Raw genomic sequence first — 20,078 nt, 5'->3', positions numbered from 1 at the left:
TAAAGAGGCTATCTTTTCTCCAGTGAGGAAGGTTGGCTCTTTTGTCAAGGATGTGGTGTCTGAGTATGTCTGGAGTGGTGTCTGCATCTTCTGATCTATTCCACCGATTCTCTGGTTTGTTTCTTCTCTCTCTCTTTTTTTTTTTTTTTGGTATGAGGGATCAAACTCAGGACCTTGTTCTTGTAAGGCAGCACCACTGAGCTAAATCTCTGGCCCTCCAATCTGTTTCTTTATGAGTACCATGTTGTTTTTATTACAGGGGTTTTGTAGTATAGTTTCAAGTTGGGGATTGTGATATCCCCTGGCATGTCTTTGTTGCCTAGAATTGCTTTTTCTATTCTATGTCTCTTCTGGTTCCAAATGAATTTTTGGATTGTTTTCTCTAGTTCTGTAAAATATACTGTTGAGATTTCAATTGAGATTGCATTGATATAGCAGTTTTGGAAGTATGGACATTTTTACTATATTGGTTCCTCCTACCCACAAATAAGGGATATCTTTCCATTTCTTGGTATCCTCTTTGATCTCTTTTTTGAGAATGCTATTGTTTTCAAGCTAGAGTTCTTTTACTTCCTTTGTTAGATAGATTCCTAGATACTTTATTTTTTGGATGCTATTGTGAAAGGAATTATTTTCCCAATTTCCCTCTCAGTGAGTCTGTTTGTGTACAAGAAAGCCATTGAGTTTTGAGTGTTGACCTTGTATCACTACTGTGCTGAATCTGTCAATTAAGTCTTGGAATCTTTTAGCAGAGTTTTTTTGATCTTCTGTGAAGAGTATCATACCATCAGCAAATAGTGACAGTTTAATTTCTTCCTTTCCTAGCTTTATTCCTTTTATTGCTTTCTCTTGTCTCATTGCTGTGGCTAATGTTTCCAGAAATATATTGAACAGGAGTGGTGATAGTGGTGATAGTGATTCTTGTTCTTTATTTTAGTGTGAAGGTTTTCATTTTTTGACCATTTAGTATGATATTGGCTGTTGGTTTTCATAGACAGCCTTTATCAGGTTGAGATAAAGACCATCTATTCCAATTTTCTGTAGGGTTTTTATCATGAGTGGGTGTTGAATTTTGTTGAATGCTTTTTCTGAATCTTTTGAGATGATCATATTTTTTTTGTCCTTGACTCAGTTAATATAGTGTATTATATTTATTGATTTACATATGTTAAATCATCCTTACATCACTGGGATAAATCCAACTTGGTCAGGGTGTATGATCTTCTTGATGATCTTCTGTACTTTGCCAGTATCTTGTTGAGGATTTTTGCATCTGTGTTCATTATGGAGATTGACCTGTAATTCTCTTTTTTGTTTGGGTCTTTCCCTGGTTTTGAAATCAAACTAATACTTGCTTCCAGGAATGAATTTTTAATTATTGCTTCCCTTTCAATTTCACTGAAGAGTTTAAGGAGTAGTGGTGATAGTTCTTCTCTGAATGTCTTGTAGAATTCAGCAGGACCTGGGATTTTCTTGGTAATGTTTTAGTTATATTTTCAATTTCACTGAATGTAATGGGGGTATTTAGACTTTTTATATCTTCTTTGTTCAACTTTGGTAGTTCATATGTGTATCTAGGAATGTGTCTGTTTCTTCTGTATTTTCCATTTTATTAGAATACAGGTTTTCAAAGTAAGTATTGATGATCATCTGGATTTCTGGTGGATCTGTTGAGACTTAACCTTTTTCATTCCTAATTGCATTAATTTGAACCTTTTCTTTCCTCTTTTTGATAGGTTGGCTAAGGGTTTATTGGTTTTATTTGTTCTTTTGAAAAACCAACTCTTTGATTCATTGATTTTTTTGGTATCATTCTTGGACTCCATTGCATTAATTTCTGCTCTGATCTTTATACTTTCCTTCCTTGTACAAGCTTTCAATTTGTCTTGCTCTTCCTTTTCTAGGGCTTAAGGTTAAGCATTAGGTTGTTAATTTGAGTTCACTCTGTTTTCCTAGTATGGGCATTTACTGCTATGAATTTCTCTTGTAGAACTGCTTTCATTGTGTCCCATAGATTCCTCTATGTTGTATTGGCATTAGTATGTAAGTGTAGAAATTATCTAATTTCTTCTTTAATTTCCTCTGTGACCCAATGATTGTTCAGCAGGGTGTTATTTCATTTCCATGAATTTGTGAAGTTCTTGCAGTTTTTTATGCTATTGATTTCCAGTTTAATTGCACTATGATCTGATATTATACAGGGGATAACTTCAGTTCCTTTGCATTTACTTAAGCATGTTCCATGAGCTAGCATGTGGTCTATTTTGGAGAATGACCTGTGTGTATCTGAAAAGAATGTATATTCTGATTTTAGGGGGGAGGGAACATCTACTAAGTCCATTTGTTCTAAGACTTGGTTCAATTACGTTATTTTGTTGTTGATTTTTTTGTCTAGATGATCTATTTGTGTCAGTGGAATATTGAGGTCCCCTATTACAATTGTGTTAGTGCTTATTTCATTTTTCATATACATTAATATCTGTTTTGTATATTTGGGGGCATTAGTATTAGCTGCATATACATTTATGATTGTCATTTCTTCTTCTTGTATTGTTCCCTTTACAAGGATATAGTGGCCTTCTTTGTCTCTCTTAATTAGTTTTGGTTTGAAATCTACTGTCTGCAAATAAGATAGCTACTCCCACTTTTTTCCTGGCTCTGGTTGCATGGAGAACTGTTTTCCATCCTTTTACTCTCAGCCTGTGAATTTCTTTTTGGATTAAGTGGTTTTCTTATACGCAGCATATTGTTGGATTTTTGCATCTTAATCTATTCTGCCAGCATATTTCTTTTGATTGGTGAATTGTGGCCATTAACATTGATGCTTATTACCGTTATGTATTGACTTTTCATTGTCTTGCTATTTTTCCTGTTGTTGGTTCTTTTGTATTTTATTGTCCTTCTCTCCCTTTAATTTCTTGCCTTGCCTGGTATTTTGCTCTGTTGGCCCTTATGGAGTCATGGCCTTCATTTTCTTTTTCCAGGATGTTGTTTAGAAGTGTTTGGAGAGCTGGTTTGGTGTTTGTGAAATTTCTCAGGTGTTCTTTGTTATGGAAGTTTCTAATTTACCAAAGGTTTTGAAAGATAGTTTTGCAGGATACATCAGTCTAGGTTGGAGGTTGTTTTTTGTTAGGGCTTGAAATACCTCACTCCAGGCTGTCCTTGACTTGAGGGTTTGTGTTGAAAAGTCTGCTGTGATTCTGATTGGCTTTCCTTTGCATGTGATTTCTTCCTTTTTTTCTAATTGCTTGTAGTATTTTATTCTTCTATTGAGTTTCTGGGATATTGACTATTATATATCTAGGTGTAGTTTTTTTTTGTTTGTGGCTATTTTAAGTCCTATATGCCTCACTTATCTGTATGTCAAATTCTTCCCCTCTGTTTAGGAAGTGTTGTGTCATTAATTCTGTGAGCATTTTTTTTTTAAATGTCATTTGTACTTTTTCCTGCTACTTCATGGATTCCTATCAGTCTTATATTATTCTTCTTTGCATCATCTAAGAGTTGTTGGATTGATTTCTCATTATTCCTTATTGTTTTTAAGAGATCTCTCTTTTCATGGTCACTGATGCAATCCTATCTTCTATATCTAAAGTTCTATCTTCACATTTATTCATTTTGCTGCAAATGCTTTCTATAGAGTTTTTAATCTGGATATCTGTTTGGCTGTGTTTCATGGATTCCATTTCTTTTCTATGCTGGGCATTCATGGTTTTCATTATGATGCTGAACTCATCTATTTTTTTTTATCTGTTTCTATTCTAGTGTCTTTAATCATTTCTTTCATTCTTCTCACCATCTTTGTGGTTATCTGGGAAATTATTCCTGTTTTAAATTTTCTGGAGCCTCATTTATCTATTTTGTTACTTCCTGTGCTATCGGCTCAGGATGTCCAGATGGTTGACTGCAAGACTTTTCTTCCGCATTTCCCTAAAAGTTTACCTTTGGTGAGGTGGAAGTCTGTGTTTGTGCCTTATTTAAATTCCTTCTCATTTCTGTTTTTGTTGCTGTTACTGTCCTTGGTTTAATTCCTGGGTTAATACTTTGATCTTCCAGATACAGCTGGTCTTTAGGTTTTGAGTCTGTAATGACTGCAAGGCAATTTCATTTTCATTATACCAGGAAGAATAACTGATTAGATCAATCACAACACCTTAGTCCAAGTGATACAATGAGCAACACAATACCATCAAACAGAGCTTAGAAAATGACAATTTGTGGTAGTTTTAATCTATCACCTTTAACTGTGTGAATTAAATCAAAATCATGGACCAGCCCAAAATATGTTTATAATGAATAAACTCTTCGATATAGCAACTTTACCCTTCAGGATGGGGATATAGTAGGAGTGGGGGAAGGAGGGATAGACAGGATAGAAAAAGGTTAGAATTGAGGTCAGAGGGCACAGGAAGATCACACAAACTCTAGGGAGCTTTTGAAGAGATGAGAAGACAGAATAAAATATACCCAATAACAGAACAAACTAACAGCAATAGAGATACTATAGACTGTAATCACTTGCTTTTAAAACTAATGGCAATTGAGACAAGGAAAAAGAGAAGAAAATAAAAAGAGATATAGGATAGGAACAGCAACAAAATGGGAGAGAAATGAAGATCAAGGTGGGAGAGAGTGTGTGAGAAAGAGAAAAAAAGAAGAAGATTAAAAAGGAAAAAATTTTGAGAAAAGTTTGAAATGATTAAAGATAAGAGAAAAATATTACTTTGAAAATAAAAAATGCAAATAGAAATAGAGGGACTTCTTCAGGGTATGCCTCTGTTGACACAATAGATAGTGTGGGCAGGAGTGTGCAGATCTAAGTTAAGCCACAACTGTCACCTGAGGTTCAGGCTGATTTCTGGCTGAAAGGCCCATGTTAAGATCTCTGACCTCCTACTGAGTTGATCTCTGCAAGGTTCTACTGCAGATTCCAGCTGCCTGTCCCCTGAAGTTAGACCAGGTTCTGATGTGAGGTGCTGGTCCCTCTGACTTACCAAATATGGTGGTGTGGTGTGCCTTTATCAAAGAGATTGTTTCACTTTTCCAGTGGGCTTCAATTTTCATCTAGGTGCTTCAGAAAGGCCCTCTTTCTCTTGTTTGTGCAGAGTGGGAATGGAGGGGTGGGCAGAGCATGGATACCACTGTGTTGGCGCCCATGCAGTTGTGCTCCTCTGCTGCTCTGTGCTGGAGAGGCAGGCCTACCAGTGGGTCACAAGCTGCTGCCAGGTTCCTCTGCTGTGCTGGGCTAAAGGGGTGTGCTGGATTTTGCTCCTTAATCCATTCTGCCAGTATATTTCTTTTGTTTGGTGAATTGAGGCCATTCATATTGATTGTTAAAACTGATGCATATTGACCTGTCCTTGTCATGATATTTTCCCATTGTTGGCTCTTTTATTCCCCACCATCTTTCCCTTAATTTCTTGCCTTTTCTAATGACTTTGCTCTGTTGGATCTCATGGAGTTGTGACCTCATTTATTTTTCTAGCACATTGTTTAGTATTGGTTGGAGTGCTGGTTTGGTATTCATGAAGTTCCTCAGGTGTTCTTTGTCTCAGTGTCCCTTACTATTTTTTCCATTTACTTTTGAAAGATAGTTTTGCAGGGTACATCAGTATAGGTCGGAGCCTGTTTTCTTTTAGTGCTCGAAATACCTAACTCCAGGCACTCCTTGACTTGAGGGCTTATGTTGAAAAGTTGGCTGTGATTCTGATGGGCTTTCCTTTGTATGTGATTTGTTTCTTTTCTTTAACTGCTTTTAGTATTTTGATCTGCTGTTGGATTTCTGGGATCTTCACTGTTATCTAGATTTTTTTTTCATCATGGCTAGTTGAAGTCATATATGCCTCACTTATCTGTATGTCAAAATCTTTTCTTCTGTTTAGGATGTTTTCTGCCATTACTTCTGTGAGCAATTTTTTATTTCATTTTACTTTGTCCTGCTTTTTTGTGGACTTCTATCAGTCTTATATTGTTCTTCTTTGTGTCATCTAGCAGCTACAGGACCTATTTCTCATTGTCCCTTACTATTTTTAAAGAGATCTCTTTTCATTGTCACTAACTACAATCCTGTCTTCTATAGCTGATATTCTGCCATCACACTGGATTATTCTAATGCAAATACTTTCGGTGGAGTTTTTAATCTCCAGATAACTGTTTGAATCTATTTCATGGTTTCCATTTCTTTCCTGTGCTGGGCATTTGTAGTTTCCATCATGGTCCTGAGCTCATCTCTCTCTCCTTTTAAAAATATTTTCTGTTCTAGCATCTCTAATCAAATCTTTCATCCTGCTCACCTTCTCTGTAGCTATCTGGGAAATTATTTTTATTTTGAATTTTTCTAGAACCTTGTTCATCTATTTTGTTTCTTTCTGTTACCATTTCATGGTGTCTAGGTGGTTGATTATCAGATTTTTTCATCTCATTGCTTCCAGCATTTGCCTATGGTGAGCTGAAAGTCTGGGTTTGTGGCCTTTGTGTGTGTGTGTCTTCTCATTTCTATTTTTGTTGCTTGTGATGATTTAGGTTTAATGCCTGGATTGATACTTCAGTATTGCTTATTGAGAGTATCTGTATTGCTTGCATTTAGATCCCTTAAATAATTATTGCTTCTCAGAGGTGTCTTTCAAGTATAGCTGGTCTGTAGGTTTTGAGTCTCTAATGACCCTTAGGCAGTATCACTTCCAGTATTCCAGGGAGGACATCTGATTAGATCTATCATGACACCTTTGCCCAAGTGATAAAATAAGCATCAATAATAACATCAAACACAGATTAGAAAATGACAATTTGTGGTTGCTATTAATCTTTCAACTTTAACTGCATAAACTAGATCAAAATTGAGGACAAGAACAAAGTATGTTTGTCGTAAATAAACCCTTCAACGTAGCAAAATTATCCCTTGGGATGAGGATATAGAAGGAGTTGGGAGCGAGGGATAGAGATATAGAAGGAGAGGGAAAGATTAGAAGTGAGGCCAGAGGACACAGGAATATCACACTTTGGGAAATTGTTGAAGGCAAGAGGAAAAGACAGAGTGAAGGAAGAAAGACAAGAACAGATCAATCTAATAGCAATAGGGAAGCTAGAGGCTGTATTCACCTTAATGACAATTGAGAGAATAAAAACCCAAAATAGGACAGGGACAAGAACAACAAGGGAGAGAAATGAACATCAAGAAAGGAGAAAGTAAAAAAGAAAAAGAAAGAAAATGGGCCTCCTCAGGGTATGTCTCTGCTGTCATGGTAGACAAAGTGGGCAGCAGGGTGCAGATCTAAGTTGATTAGTCTCAGCAAGCCAGCTGTAGTCCACTGAGATTCAGGCTGATTTATGACTGCAAGGCCCAAATTGAACTCCCTGACCTCCTGCAGGATTGAACTCTGCAAGGTTCTACTGCAGGTTCCGCTGCCCTTCCCCCAAAGAGAGTCCGAGTTCTGATGTGAGGTGCTGATCCCATCAACTTACCAACCATGGTGATCCAGTGTTCCTTTATTGCAGAGATTTCTTCACTTTCCCAGTGGTCTTCAATTTTCATTAAGAAGCCTCAGAGACGCCCTTTCTCTGTTGGTCACTTCTGCTCTGTCTTCCTAAGCTCTTTACCATGACCTTTATGACCCCAGGCTCTTCTGTAGTGCAGATCCAGATACTGACCTGGCCAGTGCAGGGATCTGGGGGTGAGGCCCTCCACGTGGGGTGCTCCTGGGCTCTCCATGAGACATCGCTGGGTGCCCTGTTTTGACTATTTTAAAGTACACTATTTGGTGGCACTTAGTATACACATAATTGTGTACATCTACCATCCCTCTCTAGTTCCAAAACATTTTCATTATCCTAAGAAAACTCTGAACCCAAATTAAATGGATATTCCTCTTTCTTTCCCACCTGTGGCAACTGCTATAATTTACTTATTGGTCCAGATCTGTTTATTCCAGGATTTTTTGTTTTGTTTTGTTTTTGGTATGGGTGATTGAACTTGGGTCCTTGCACTTGTGAGGCAGGCAGCAGCACTCCTGAGCTAAGTCCCCGGCCCTATTCCAGGGTATTTTAATGCAAATGGAATCATGCCTTATGCAAACTTGGGGTCTGGTTTCTTTCACTTAGCCTAATGTTTTCAGAGTCCATCCCTGTGCAGCATGTGTTAGTGCTGCATTCCTTTTTATGGTTGAATAATACTTCACCATCTGATTATTCTGTGCTTTACCTATCCACTCATCAGTTGATGGACAGTTGCATCATTTCTACCTTTCAACTATTTTGAGTAGAGCAACTCTCAATGTATTTTTGTGCACGAGCCTAAATACTATTTGCTTCACAAAATGCAAAAAACCTACAGACAAGCTATACTTGAAAGACACCTCTGAAAAGCAAAAATACCATTTTAAAAATTCATTTAGGTCAGTTCCTCAGGTAGAATCATGGGCATATCCTGTTTAACTTTTTGAGGTACTGCCAAGCTGTTTTCCAGAGTGGTTACATCATTTTTGTTTTCTATCAGTAGTGTTGAAGGTTTCACTTTCTCTAAATCCTTACCAGCAGTTGTTATTTTCAGCTTATTATTATTACCATGGTGGTGTGAAGTCATATCACATTGTGGTTTTGATTTATATTTCCCCAAAGACTAATGGTATTGTGCATCTTTTCATGTGCTTTGTTTTCCTTGGAGAAATATCTGTTAAAATCCCTTACTCGTTTTAATATTGGGTTATTTGTTCTTTTGTTTTGAATTACAAGAGTTCTTTATGTATTCTGGATATATCAGATATATGGTTTTCAAATACTGTCTCCCATTCTGCATCTTTTCACTTTCTTGATAGTGTCCTTTGATGCACAAAAGTTTTAATTTTGCATCAGATTTGCTTATGTTTCTTCTTCTGCTTGTCCTTTTGGTATCATATCTTAGAACCCATTGCTAAATCCAAAGTTCAATCCAAAATTTAATCTTGTGTCATTTTCTCAGGGTTTTATAGTTTTAGATCTTTCATTTAGGTCTGCTTTCCATTTCGAATGAAGTTTTGCATACGTTGAGGTAGGAAGCTAACTTCATTCTTTTGCACGTAGATATCCAGTTGCAGTAGCTTTGGTTTTAATATAATTTACTTAATTGTAAATGAGTGTAATTTAACTTTGAATTAGGGACTGTGTTTAACAACCAGCTTGCAACATTCCTGGAAATTTGACAATCGTCTTTGTGGAGGCTGTGGTGCTGTGAACTGGCCCCACGTGGTGCTGCTTCTTTTGTACACTGCCAGGGCAAACTGGCTGCTAAGGGCTGGGATTTGGAGGGTTGTTTTAAAGGAGCTGAGCTGGAGGTTGGGTGAAGGATGCTATGGAGCTCTGGGAGAATGGGTGTCTGAGGACCCTCTCTCTAGGCTCCAGCCTCCCCAACATTTACCGAGGTATCTTGCATTCCTTTTGTGACTTACAGAGCATGGCCGGGTACCCAAGCCTTGTCCTGAAGCTGAGAAAACGCTCCTTTTCCCAGGAGCATTGGCAGATCAGATACAGGGCTCTCAGTTACATTTCAACTGTAGATAAGTCATGTATATATTTTAGTGTTAGCCTGACCCATGCAAGATTTGGGACATACTTACATGAAGAGTAATTCCCATTTGGGACACACAATGCACCAAAAGAATTATGCATTGTTTATCGGAAAGTCAAATGTAGCTGAGAATCCTGCACCTTTGTTTGCTAAACCTAGCAAGCTTCCCCTGTTGTCAGTTTTCTTTCCTGTTGTTCTTATCCTACAGCAAAGACTTAGAATCCCAGAGTGGGAAGGGCCTGATTTCTTGTCCATTTTATGGCTCTTGAACCTGAGTAAGTAAAAGTCAGGCTTCATGGAGGCTTGGGCATGAACCTTATTTTGCCATGTAGCCACTACATGGCAGGTCAAGTCTATTTCCTCTTTCCTGACTTGGGGGCAAGAGTACTTGTGGAGGGTTGTCAGGGTTCAATGGTGCAGTGGGTTAGGGGAGTTTTTATTGATGGAGAGCAGAAGAGGCACCCGTTATAAACTGTGATCGTCCCCTGCAGGTTGCCTGACATTGTGGACTGCCCAGATGATGTGGAATGGAGGCTCCAGAACCCACCTGCCCTGCTCCAGATGCCAGGGACCAGCCAGTTCCTACACCTGGCCCTCCAGGTGCCCCAAATGGGCATGCCTCTCCTCGTCTGACCCTGGGCCCTGTGATGCTGCCTCCGGAGCAGGGCCTGCCCCCCACCATGATCCTGAAAGCTCTACCCATCCCACTGTACCATACAGTGCCACCTGGGGGCCTCCAGCCACGTGCCCCACTGGTCACAGGCAGCCTGGATGGGGGCGGTGTGCCCTTCATCCTCAGCCCCCTGCTACAGCCTGAAGGGCCTGGACCCGCCCAGGTGGGAAAGCCAGCTGCCCCAGCCCTGACAGTGAACATTGTGGGAACTCTTCCAGTCCTGTCCCCCGGGCTGGGGCCCATGCTGGGCAGCCCAGGCAAGATTCGGAATGCTGGCAAATACCTGTGCCCGCACTGTGGCCGTGACTGCCTAAAGCCCAGTGTTTTGGAGAAGCACATCCGGTCCCACACGGGTGAGAGGCCCTTCCCCTGTGCCACCTGTGGCATTGCCTTTAAGACACAGAGCAACCTGTACAAGCACAGGAGGACACAGACACATCTCAACAACTCCCGGCTGTCCTTGGAGTCTGAGGTGGGCGGGAGCAGTGTCTTGGAGGAGGGGGACAGGGCTGCAGAGGCCTCCTCAGCAGAAGGCGGGCAGGAAAGCTGGAGCCAGAGAACAGGTGATGGAGCCCCAGGGAGGCCTCTCTCCCCAGGTGTCCATGTATCCCTTGGGGTCAAGAATCTAGATATGAGGGCAGAAGCTGCTCCCCGCCTCGGATCCACACCTGCCTGCCAAGAAGCCCCAACAGACTCTGCCAAGACTGCATCACCTGGGCTCCTGCTGGCCAGCACACAGCCCTGTCGGAAACTGCCAGAACCAAAGTCGTGCTCCCTGCAGCGGCAGCAGGAGGTGTCCTCGGAGAAGCCCTGGGATGCCAAGGCCTCCGAGGGCCAGCTGAGGAAGTGTGAGAGCACCGACTCGGGCTACCTGTCTCGTTCAGACAGCTCAGAACAGCCGCTGCCTCCCTCCAGCCCCCTGCACAGCCTGTCGGAGCACAGTGCAGAGTCTGAGGGAGAGGGAGGCCCGAGCCCGGGGCCCAGCAGCACCAGGACCGAGCCCGCAGCAGCATCGGGGACCAGTGTGGAGCTGGAGAAGAAGCGGCTGGAGGAACGCATTGCTCAGCTCATCTCCCACAATCAGGCCGTGGTGGACGACCCCCAGCTGGACCATGTGCGGCCCCGCAAGACCGTCTTGTCCAAGCAGGGCAGCATCGACCTGCCCATGCCCTACACCTACAAGGACTCCTTCCACTTTGACATCCGGGCCCTGGAGCCCGGCCGCAGGAGGGCTGCCCTCAGCCCAGCCTGCTCCACCTTCACGGCCCTGGACAAGTCCCGGCCCCTTTTCTTCCACTCTGTGCCCACGCAGCTCTCCACCACTGTGGAATATGTGTCCGTGACCAGGAGCAACTCACTGCCCTTTGTGGAGGCCTCTAGCACGTGGCCAGAGCCACAAGACCCGCAGGACACCCGCTCCAGGGTGCAGAAGCCGCTGAGCCCCAGGCCAGCCTCAGCCCGACTGGGCGGCCGCTCCGGGCTGATCTTGGCAGATGTCCCCAGCGGCCACCCCCGGGCCCTGGTGAGACAGGCCGCTGTGGAGGACGTGCCGTGTACCCCCACTGGAGAGCCCGCGGCCCCCACAGAGGACCCGGATGGGAAGAGAGTTGTCCCTGGAGAGGGAGCAGCCTGCAAGGGCAGAGTGGCCAGTAAGAAGTGTGGTCGGAGGAAGACGAAGATGTTCTCCCAGGAGAAGTGGCAGGTGTATGGGAATGAGACGTTCAAGAGAATCTACCAGAAAATGAAAACCAGCCATCAGGGAGAGCAGAAAGCCAGGGATGGACGAGCTGGCCTTGGGACGGAGCCAGACCCACCTCCCCAGAAAGAGGCAGCAGGGGCCCCGAGCGCAGGAGGGGCCCAGAGCGCAGCCCCATCTCACAACAGTGGAATACCCGTCCTTGGGGACATTTCTGTAGTGGCCAAGCCAGCTCCAGCGAGCTCCTTAGAGACTGAGTCTCTTAAACAAATGATACCAGAGGCCAGAGCAGGAGGCAGTGACAAGCTCCGGGTGGCCAGGGCAGTGTCATCCCCCACACCTGGCAGCAGGGACTCCCCTGGATCAGGCAACAGGAGCCCTCTGCTTCCTCCGAACAGGCAGCTGGAAGTGAGGTGGCAGCTGCCTCCAGTGCCTGGGCCCCTCCAGGGGGGCGACCTAGGGGCCCCCAGGAGGGCTGTGTCAGACCTCCAGCTGGAAGGGGGCCTTCCTGGGCACGAGGGGGTGAGGGAGCCTTGTCCATGGGCCCCGGCTGTCCTGAGAAGGCCTGGGGATAGCTCTGGGGAACCCTGGCTTACGGAGGACCAACTCCCCTCAGAGAGGAAAAAGCTGAAGGTGGAGGGGCTGAGCCCTCCGGAGCAGCCAGGGCCCCTGGGAGCAGAGACCCTTGCGGGCACTGCGCAGGCTGCCTCTCTGCCTTCCCAGCGGCAGGACGATGAGGCTCGGGAGACAGCGGGGGCGCTGCCTGAGACTGCTGAGAAGGTGGCCGATCCCTTGGCGCCCTCCAGCTCCTCCTCAGCTGCTCCTGCTCCCGGGCTGGGGAACAAAGAGCTCACGCTGTCCCATGCCAGGGGAGGCCCTGGGCAGCACTGCCGGCTGGTCACCCAGCCTCAGGCTCCCGGAGTCCTTGCGGTGGAGGCCGAGGTCACCTTTGCCCCCAAGTACCTCCTCAGGTTACCTCAGGGAGACAGCCCCTCTCCGCTTTCCACCCTCCTGGCATCCACACAAGGCCACCTCTCCATCTGCACAGCTGGGCCACCCAAGGAACCCAGGATGCCCTGGTCTCCAGGCCCAGCCTCAGGTCCAGTCCCAGGGGAGGCAGATGGCAGCCTGGAAGAATCCAGCTGCGCCCCGCCAAGAGGCGGCGAGAAAGAGATGCAAGCAGGAAGAGAAAAGCGACAGGAGCCTGCCAGCCAGGTCCTGGCGTCCGGGGAGTCTCCTGGCTCAGCCACGGCGGCCCCACGGGAGACAGCCTCTCTCCCACCTGTCTCCACGCGTGACGCCCTCGCAGTGCAGGGCAAGGGGGGTGAGAGCTATGCCACCTGTCACACCTGCACAGACAGCACATCAGCAGGGGCGCCGACCTCTGGGGCTGTGGTGAAGGCGTCCAGCTGGGAGCCGCGAGGACTGCCTGAGGATGCCCGGGAAGACCCTCCCTTGAAGGTCAATCCCTGCTGCTCTGTCCAGCCCAGCTCCTTCCTCACAGCGCTCACGAGGCCCCAGGCTGTGCCCCTGGGCCACCCAGAACTTCCGCTGTCCTCTGACTTAGGGACCCCCAGGAGCTGCGGGGCCCAGAGCCCCTTCCCCTCCCTGAGGGCCGAGCCCCAGCTCACGTGGTGCTGCCTGAAGCGCAGCCTGCCTCTGCCCCAAGAGCAGGAGAAGGCAGCTTCCGCCTACTCAGCTCTACACTTCCCTGGTGGCGGAAACCCGAGGGGGCATCCGGAGGTCCAGCCCACAAACAATGGAGGATGTTCCAGGGCGGGCCCTGGAGGAGCGCCGGCCGGGACACCCAAGGTAACCCCAGCTCTGTCTGGGGGTGGGGGGCCGAGGGAGCACGCGTGAAGCCCTCTCCTGTAGCAGCCGCTGTCTGTCCTATCTTCTCAGCCTCCTCCCAAGGAGGCTGTGGCTGCCACACCTAGGGAAGGAAAGGATAATGGCTTTAAATACAAACAAAAGGAAGTCATGGAAAAATACGTTTCAGAGTAAAGAACTACTGTACCATAGATTCTGGGTGAGATACTGTTCATAACTAACTCTGAGATTCCTGGTAACAGAAGCAAAAACTTTCCATTGAGTAATAGACTCCAGGCCCCCCCAAAAGGAAAAAAAGAACAAAATAAAACTCTTAGAAGGGGACAGTCATCGTACCAGCTTGGAAAATAACTACTGTCATCAGACCCAAATGTACCACAGAGTTTGCTGGGCAGTACACGTCAAGGTGGTTCTTACTGGGTGACGAGATGGTAAGTGTATGGCTCCATCTTCAGAAGGAGCCACCATGCCTGAAAGAATTAATCCTGCCCTTGTACTGCTGGCTCCAGGGTCACTTAGAAGAGTCCAGAAGCCTCAGTTCTGATTTAACCCTAAGAGCGATGGCAAACATCCAGAGTTTGAGCCTGACAAGCTGCCCTGCCTTTCTCCAGGCAGATCCTGAAGGTGGGGCAGTGCTTTCTTCACTGGGACGGAGAGGGGAAACTCAAGTCCAGCTTTTAGCCCTCCTTCCTCCAAAAAGGAGGACTGGGAGGGTAACATCAGCTGTGTTGCTCCTGAGGCCTTTGAGCAATGTCACAGGTCTGGACTTTTCTCTGGGAGTGAGACCAGGCTGGGTTCCAGAAGGTTCTGTCCAGGTACAGTGGACCATGAGTTACAAGCAGCCTGACATAGGAACAACTTGGGTTATGACTGGCATTTTAGTCTTAACTTACAAACAAAGTCTTGAGTTATGACCCCAATGCAATGCTGGCCACTTGTGCTTCCAGATGTTGTCAGATACAGATTTAACCCTTAAAGAGTCCCGGAGGGAACATGACAACATCCTTTCCTGTGTGGGGTTTGCTGAGAAATCCTGGGCCAGTGTCTCTCTGAGGACACTGAGAGCTGCCTGTGTATAGGAGAGAGACTGTATAGAGGAGCCTGAGCCTTCAATTGACTGACTTGAGTTACAACCAGCCCTCAGGAGTGAAATGAGTTTGTAAGTCAAGGGTGCACTATATACCCTTCAGTCACCTGGCTGGAGCCCATAAGGGCTCAGGTCTTTTGCCACTGCAGCATTTCCACGTCTGAGTCCCAAAGATGGGCACCAGGTCTGCAGAGAGAGAGGTCTTCGGGGTTGTGCCTGCCACGAGGGGCTCAGCAGTACGTGGGTAACAAGCCTGTTCTTTCAGCTCTCCTGCCTCATAGTCTCGGGGATGAGATCCCAGGACCGGATGTCGGACCCAGAATGGAAGAAAGGCCTGTTTCGAAGGAGGGCAAAGACGACTTGTGGGAACAGCAAGCAAAAAAAATTGAGAATCAATCCCAAAAGGTAGGATGTGTGGCTGCCTCCACCCTTTCCAAACATGCCCAGGATCAGGAAGTATAAGCTGGGCCTAGTTAAACCTCGAGGACTCGATGCAGGATTTGAGAGGCTTCTCTGTGCTCTGGAGAGAGGGTTCCCGTTTTGTGGGATCTGTAATTCCATGACTAAGGGACTGAATTCGTCCCCCACAAACCCACCCTGTAAGACTGTTGTCTGTGTGTTTTTCACTGCTACCTTTCTAAGCTAGTGGTTCAGCAAATGTTTGAAAGAACTGTGTTGGAAGCACGTCCATCCAATTTGAGTTCTAAAGAGAACATATTAATTATTTATGGTGTTTATTTTTTTAAATTGTGTAAGCAGTGCATGTTCATTGTAGAAAAACTAGAAAACACAGATGAGAAAACAGAAGACAATAAAACCCCAGCCCTTGAGGGTAACGGATGTGGATATGTAGAAGTCTATCTCCTTGAGACACATCCATGTACACAGGCATCGAGGACAGATAGGAGGACGCATGGCTTTTCATGCCACTCTCATCATCTGATTGTCTTGTTTCCTTGCTTAAAACCTTCTAGACCAATTATTATGTGTAAGTTGAAAAGCAAGACCTGCAGCATTGTACCTGTTATGCACAACCCTCTCTGTGCCCAAAATAAGAAGCTTGCTCTTATTTTCCTCATTATTTCCTTATTGACCTCCTGCTCTTGCAGTCAGTGGGACTGGGTCTGCCTCTGACCTCACTCTGTTCTCCAATCCACCCTGCCAGCCGATCCCTGCTGCGTGCAGCGCCACAGGGTGCTTCAGCAGCCCTTCCTTCCTAGGATGCCCTTACCTTTCTCTTCCCCTGTGCAAACTTGATCCAAAGTCCAGGTGTTCTTCAGAAGGTGACCCGTATTCCTCATCCTTTTCTGCTGCTGCCAGGACTCTCAAGGGCTGGGTTTGACCTCTCCTCCCCGCTGTCATCAGCCAGCCCCATGGAGTGCTCCCTGTGTTCCCGGCATTTCGTGCGTGATGTTGTGTCATTAGGCCCTTCCGGGCCCCTGGGAGGTAGATGCATCATTAGCGCTGTTTTTCCGCACAAGGACACAGAAACACAGAAAAGTCAGACTTGAGCGGGTAAGTCTCATTCCGTAGTGTGCTGTGGCCTGCCCTGTGCTCCAAGCCCATCCTGGCTGTGTCAGTTGCCTGGGATATTTTTGTACTGCTGTGTAGGACCTAGCAGCTTTGGGAAGGGGCCTGGCAGTCTGCATTTCTGACAAGCAGTGATGCTGGACCTGTCTAAGGAGTGAGACTTCATGCCGCTCCAAACCACATCTCCTCCTTCCCGACATCCATCATTTTTGGTATATGCTTCATCGGTTCTTCAGAGCTCCGGTGACAGAAACCCACATCAAAATAGCCTGACTCAAAGAAGGGCCTCCCTAGTGACCCGAGTGGGCAGCATTGGTCCAACAAAGGAAGCTCTGGATGCAGATCTCAGGAAAAGGGAGAACACAGGCTTACCAGACCGAAGGGTATCTGCCCACGAGGCTCTGAGCATGCAGAGATGATGGAGTCGTGAGTGTTACTGCCCCCCGCGAGTCTTACTGACAAGGAAGATGTATCAAGTGACATCTAGGTGACAACTGGTGAACCCAAATTCTCCAGGTAGCATGAGGAGTCCAGCAGATGTTGGGAGAGAAGGAGGCAAGGGTCCACTCAGTAGGCTCCCCCAGACTTCCTGGCTAACTCAGCAAACCTCTGCTGTGTTTGGGGCTGGGTTTGGGGGCTCTTTCACACAAGGCTGAGAGATCCGAGGCCGTGGCCCCAAGAAACCAGGGGACATTTCTCCAGGATATCTCGCAAACCCATTAGGACCACTTGGGCAAAACATGACCCATGTAATGTGGTGATTTCTCACTTTTGAGCTCTCATAAGCCCCAAAGACACTGGGCCTGCTCTCGCGGAACAGTGGCCACTGCTGGTGGGAGAGAGCTGTGCTTTCCAGCTTGCCCCAGGCTCCACGCCTGTCAGTCTGCCGTGGGTCTTCTGTTTATCCATCTGCATATCATCAATTACACATTTATCCTCTAACTTTTTGTTCTGTCCTTAAGAAAGAAGCCTTCACTCATTGTCACTTCCGTTGTCTTAACTTTTGTTGAAAATGAAATACACAGCAGAGGTTTCCCTAGGGGTTTTGACTGATGAACGTTAAAATTTGAGCATGAGAGTATCTGTTCTCTTTTTCTACTTTTTAAAAAAGAACTTAAAAATATAAGAAAATTCTAAAAAAAAAACCAAAAACCAAACTCCTGACAAATGATGGAGCAGAATTAAAAATATTGGTATTTTGTCACCCTATTCTCTAAGTCCTAACAATAAAATAAAATATTACCTTATATGTTATATATGGTAGTGAAAATAAAATTGAAAAGATAATTATGTAGCTTTATGTATTTGGCACAAATCATTTCAATCCATGTTTTTATACTTTGATTGGAAATCCACATACCCACCAACATTGTACAATATTGTTCTGCGACTTTGAGGGTCTCAGCATGTGAAGACTCAGGCAAAATGTGTCCCGTTGCTTGCTGCAGTGTCCCCTCCCATGAGTGGAACTAACACTTCCCGTAGTGCTTGCAGGTGTTAACCGGCCTTTTTAATGACGAATCTGTCAGATTCTGCACACATCCTACATGTGTTAGAAAGACTGCAAATACGTTTCCAGGTATATTCCTTGTTTTTTGAAGTCTGTTTATTTCTATTTACCCTTGTGGTTGCCATATCTTGTCATCTTATTCTCTCATTTTCAGGGTCAGGCTTTTAAAAAAATTTCAAATCTTCTTTCTGAGTTTGTTTTCTTCTGCCTAAAGCATGTTATTACATTTTTTTTCTTGCGAGAAGAAAATTCTCTCCATTTTTATTAGTCGGAAAAATGTATTTGCTTCCTCGTGGTTGTTGAAAATATTTTTGCTGGGTACGTGATCCTGGGCTGGCAGCCTTTTCTGGGGCACATCAAAGTCATCCTGTGGTTTCCATTTTGTGATGGAGAAGTCACCTATTAAAATCTATTTCTCTTCTTTTAAAAGTCTTTTATCTCTGGCCACTTTTAAGATCTCCTTTTAATCTTCGGTGTTCTGTAGTTTTACTTTGATGTATGTGGATGGACATTACTTTTTATTTATTCCATTATAAATCCACTGGGCTTTTATGATTTGTGGATTGATGTCTCCCCAGGAAATTCTCAGCCATCACATTCTTCAAACATAGTCTCTGATCTATCCTCTCTCCTCTTTCTAAAACCCTGAAGTAATGTTTCTCAGACTTTGTCTCCATTACTTTTCTCTCCTTGTTGAGACAAAATACTCAGCACCCCAAATGAAAGGGGAAAGGTTTATTTTGCTTACATCTGTAGAGGTTTCAGTCTGTAATCGGCTGGCTCTAAGGCTGGGTGGAAGAAGGGCAGCAGTTACGATGGATGGACAGTAGAAAAGCAGCAATGGAGTTCATGCCCCTTTTATTTTATTGAGACTACTCAGAGGGGCAGCTCCCACACCCTTAATCCTCGTGCCCTTGAGCCCAGCACTGCACCATGAATGCCAGCAGCACACACTCTAGATCCAGCCTCCTCTGCAAAAGCCCCACCTATGACCCCATGAGGCTCTGTGTGTGTGGGGCATCTGGACACAAACCATGAGAGACTTTTTCTTTCTTTCACATCTCTTCTCTTTTAATATTCTTGTTTCTCTGTGCTATTATCTGGATTCTTTGTTCACATCTGTCTTTCAATGTTTACTAGATTCCTTAATCCAGTCAGTTATTTTTTAAGACTGTATTGAAATATAATTTCACTTAATACATTGCATATATTTAAAGCATACAACTTAGCTGGGCCCATAGGGCATGCCTATGAATTCCAACTACGTAGGAGGCTGAGGCAGGAGGACACAGGTTTGAGACTAGCCCATACATATTAGTTGAGACTCCATCTCAGAATAAAAAGCAGAGAGGCCTGGGGATATAACTCAGTGGTAGAGCATCCCTGGGTCTGATATTCAGCACCAAAACGAAAGTACAATTCAACAAGTTTTGACATATGTATACCCCTGAGAAACTAACCATGTAACAGAGATAAAGAACATATCTACCACTCCTCAGGGTTTCCTCCATCCCTTTGTAATTCCTCCCTCCTACCTGCCCTCCCATCTTCAGGTAACCAGAGTGTGCTTTCTGTTCCTGTAGATTAACTTGCTTCTTCTAGACCTTTTAGTATATGTGCTGCCAAAGCGAGCATCTTCTAGACCTTTTAGAAACAGATTCCCACAATAAAAATATGTCTTTTTCTTTTCCGGCACAGTTGTTTTCAGTGGGCATGATTATTTTGAGGTCCATCCATGTTACTGTGTGTGTGTCAATAATTCATTTCTTTTTATTGATAAATCTGTACCATTGGGTGGATCTGTCACAACTCTTTTATACATTCCCTTGTTGGTAAGCCTTTGGTTTGCCTCAAGTTTGGAATGTTATTAAGAAAACTGAAAAGAAAAGTGAAAATTAAACTCATATCTTATAGTAATTTAAATAAATACTAATCAAAGATCACTAGCAAAAAATACATTAAAAAAGTAACCAGACAAGGGAACTTTTTATGAGACAAAAAAGTTTCCATGTGCTTCATAAAACCCAGAAAAAGAGTGATAAATAGTACTACATTAAATATAAGTATTCTGCACCACAAAGCTACCACAAATTAAGTCAAAGCATAAGAAGATGAATGCTTGGGGCCGGGGATGTAGCTCAGTGGCACCATGTTTGCCTCACAAGCACGTCCTGAGTTTGATCGAAATACAAAAAAAAAAAAAAAAAAAAAAAA

At 44.8% G+C, this 20,078-nt stretch overlaps 1 protein-coding gene across 6 annotated transcripts in view; it reads left to right on the top strand.

The window, feature by feature from the left end:
* Znf831 (zinc finger protein 831) overlaps window positions 1-20,078 on the top strand; it is a 207,484-nt gene that overhangs the window by 134,825 nt on the left and 52,581 nt on the right. For all 6 annotated transcript variants that reach the window (XM_010628749.2, XM_010628748.2, XM_010628751.2 and 3 more), the window contains 2 exons: window positions 10,030-13,719; window positions 15,090-15,229. In XM_010628749.2, the coding sequence (XP_010627051.1) occupies window positions 10,066-13,719; window positions 15,090-15,229 (3,794 nt within the window). In that variant the 5' untranslated portion in view covers window positions 10,030-10,065. The remainder of the gene's footprint in view (window positions 1-10,029; window positions 13,720-15,089; window positions 15,230-20,078) is intronic.

Source organism: Fukomys damarensis, unplaced genomic scaffold, assembly GCF_012274545.1.
Source record: "Fukomys damarensis isolate Sample0158 unplaced genomic scaffold, DMR_v1.0_HiC HiC_scaffold_22, whole genome shotgun sequence".
Lineage (NCBI taxonomy): Eukaryota > Metazoa > Chordata > Mammalia > Rodentia > Bathyergidae > Fukomys > Fukomys damarensis.
Note: the sequence above shows the minus strand (reverse complement) of the source record. Positions and strands in the feature narration are given on the sequence as shown.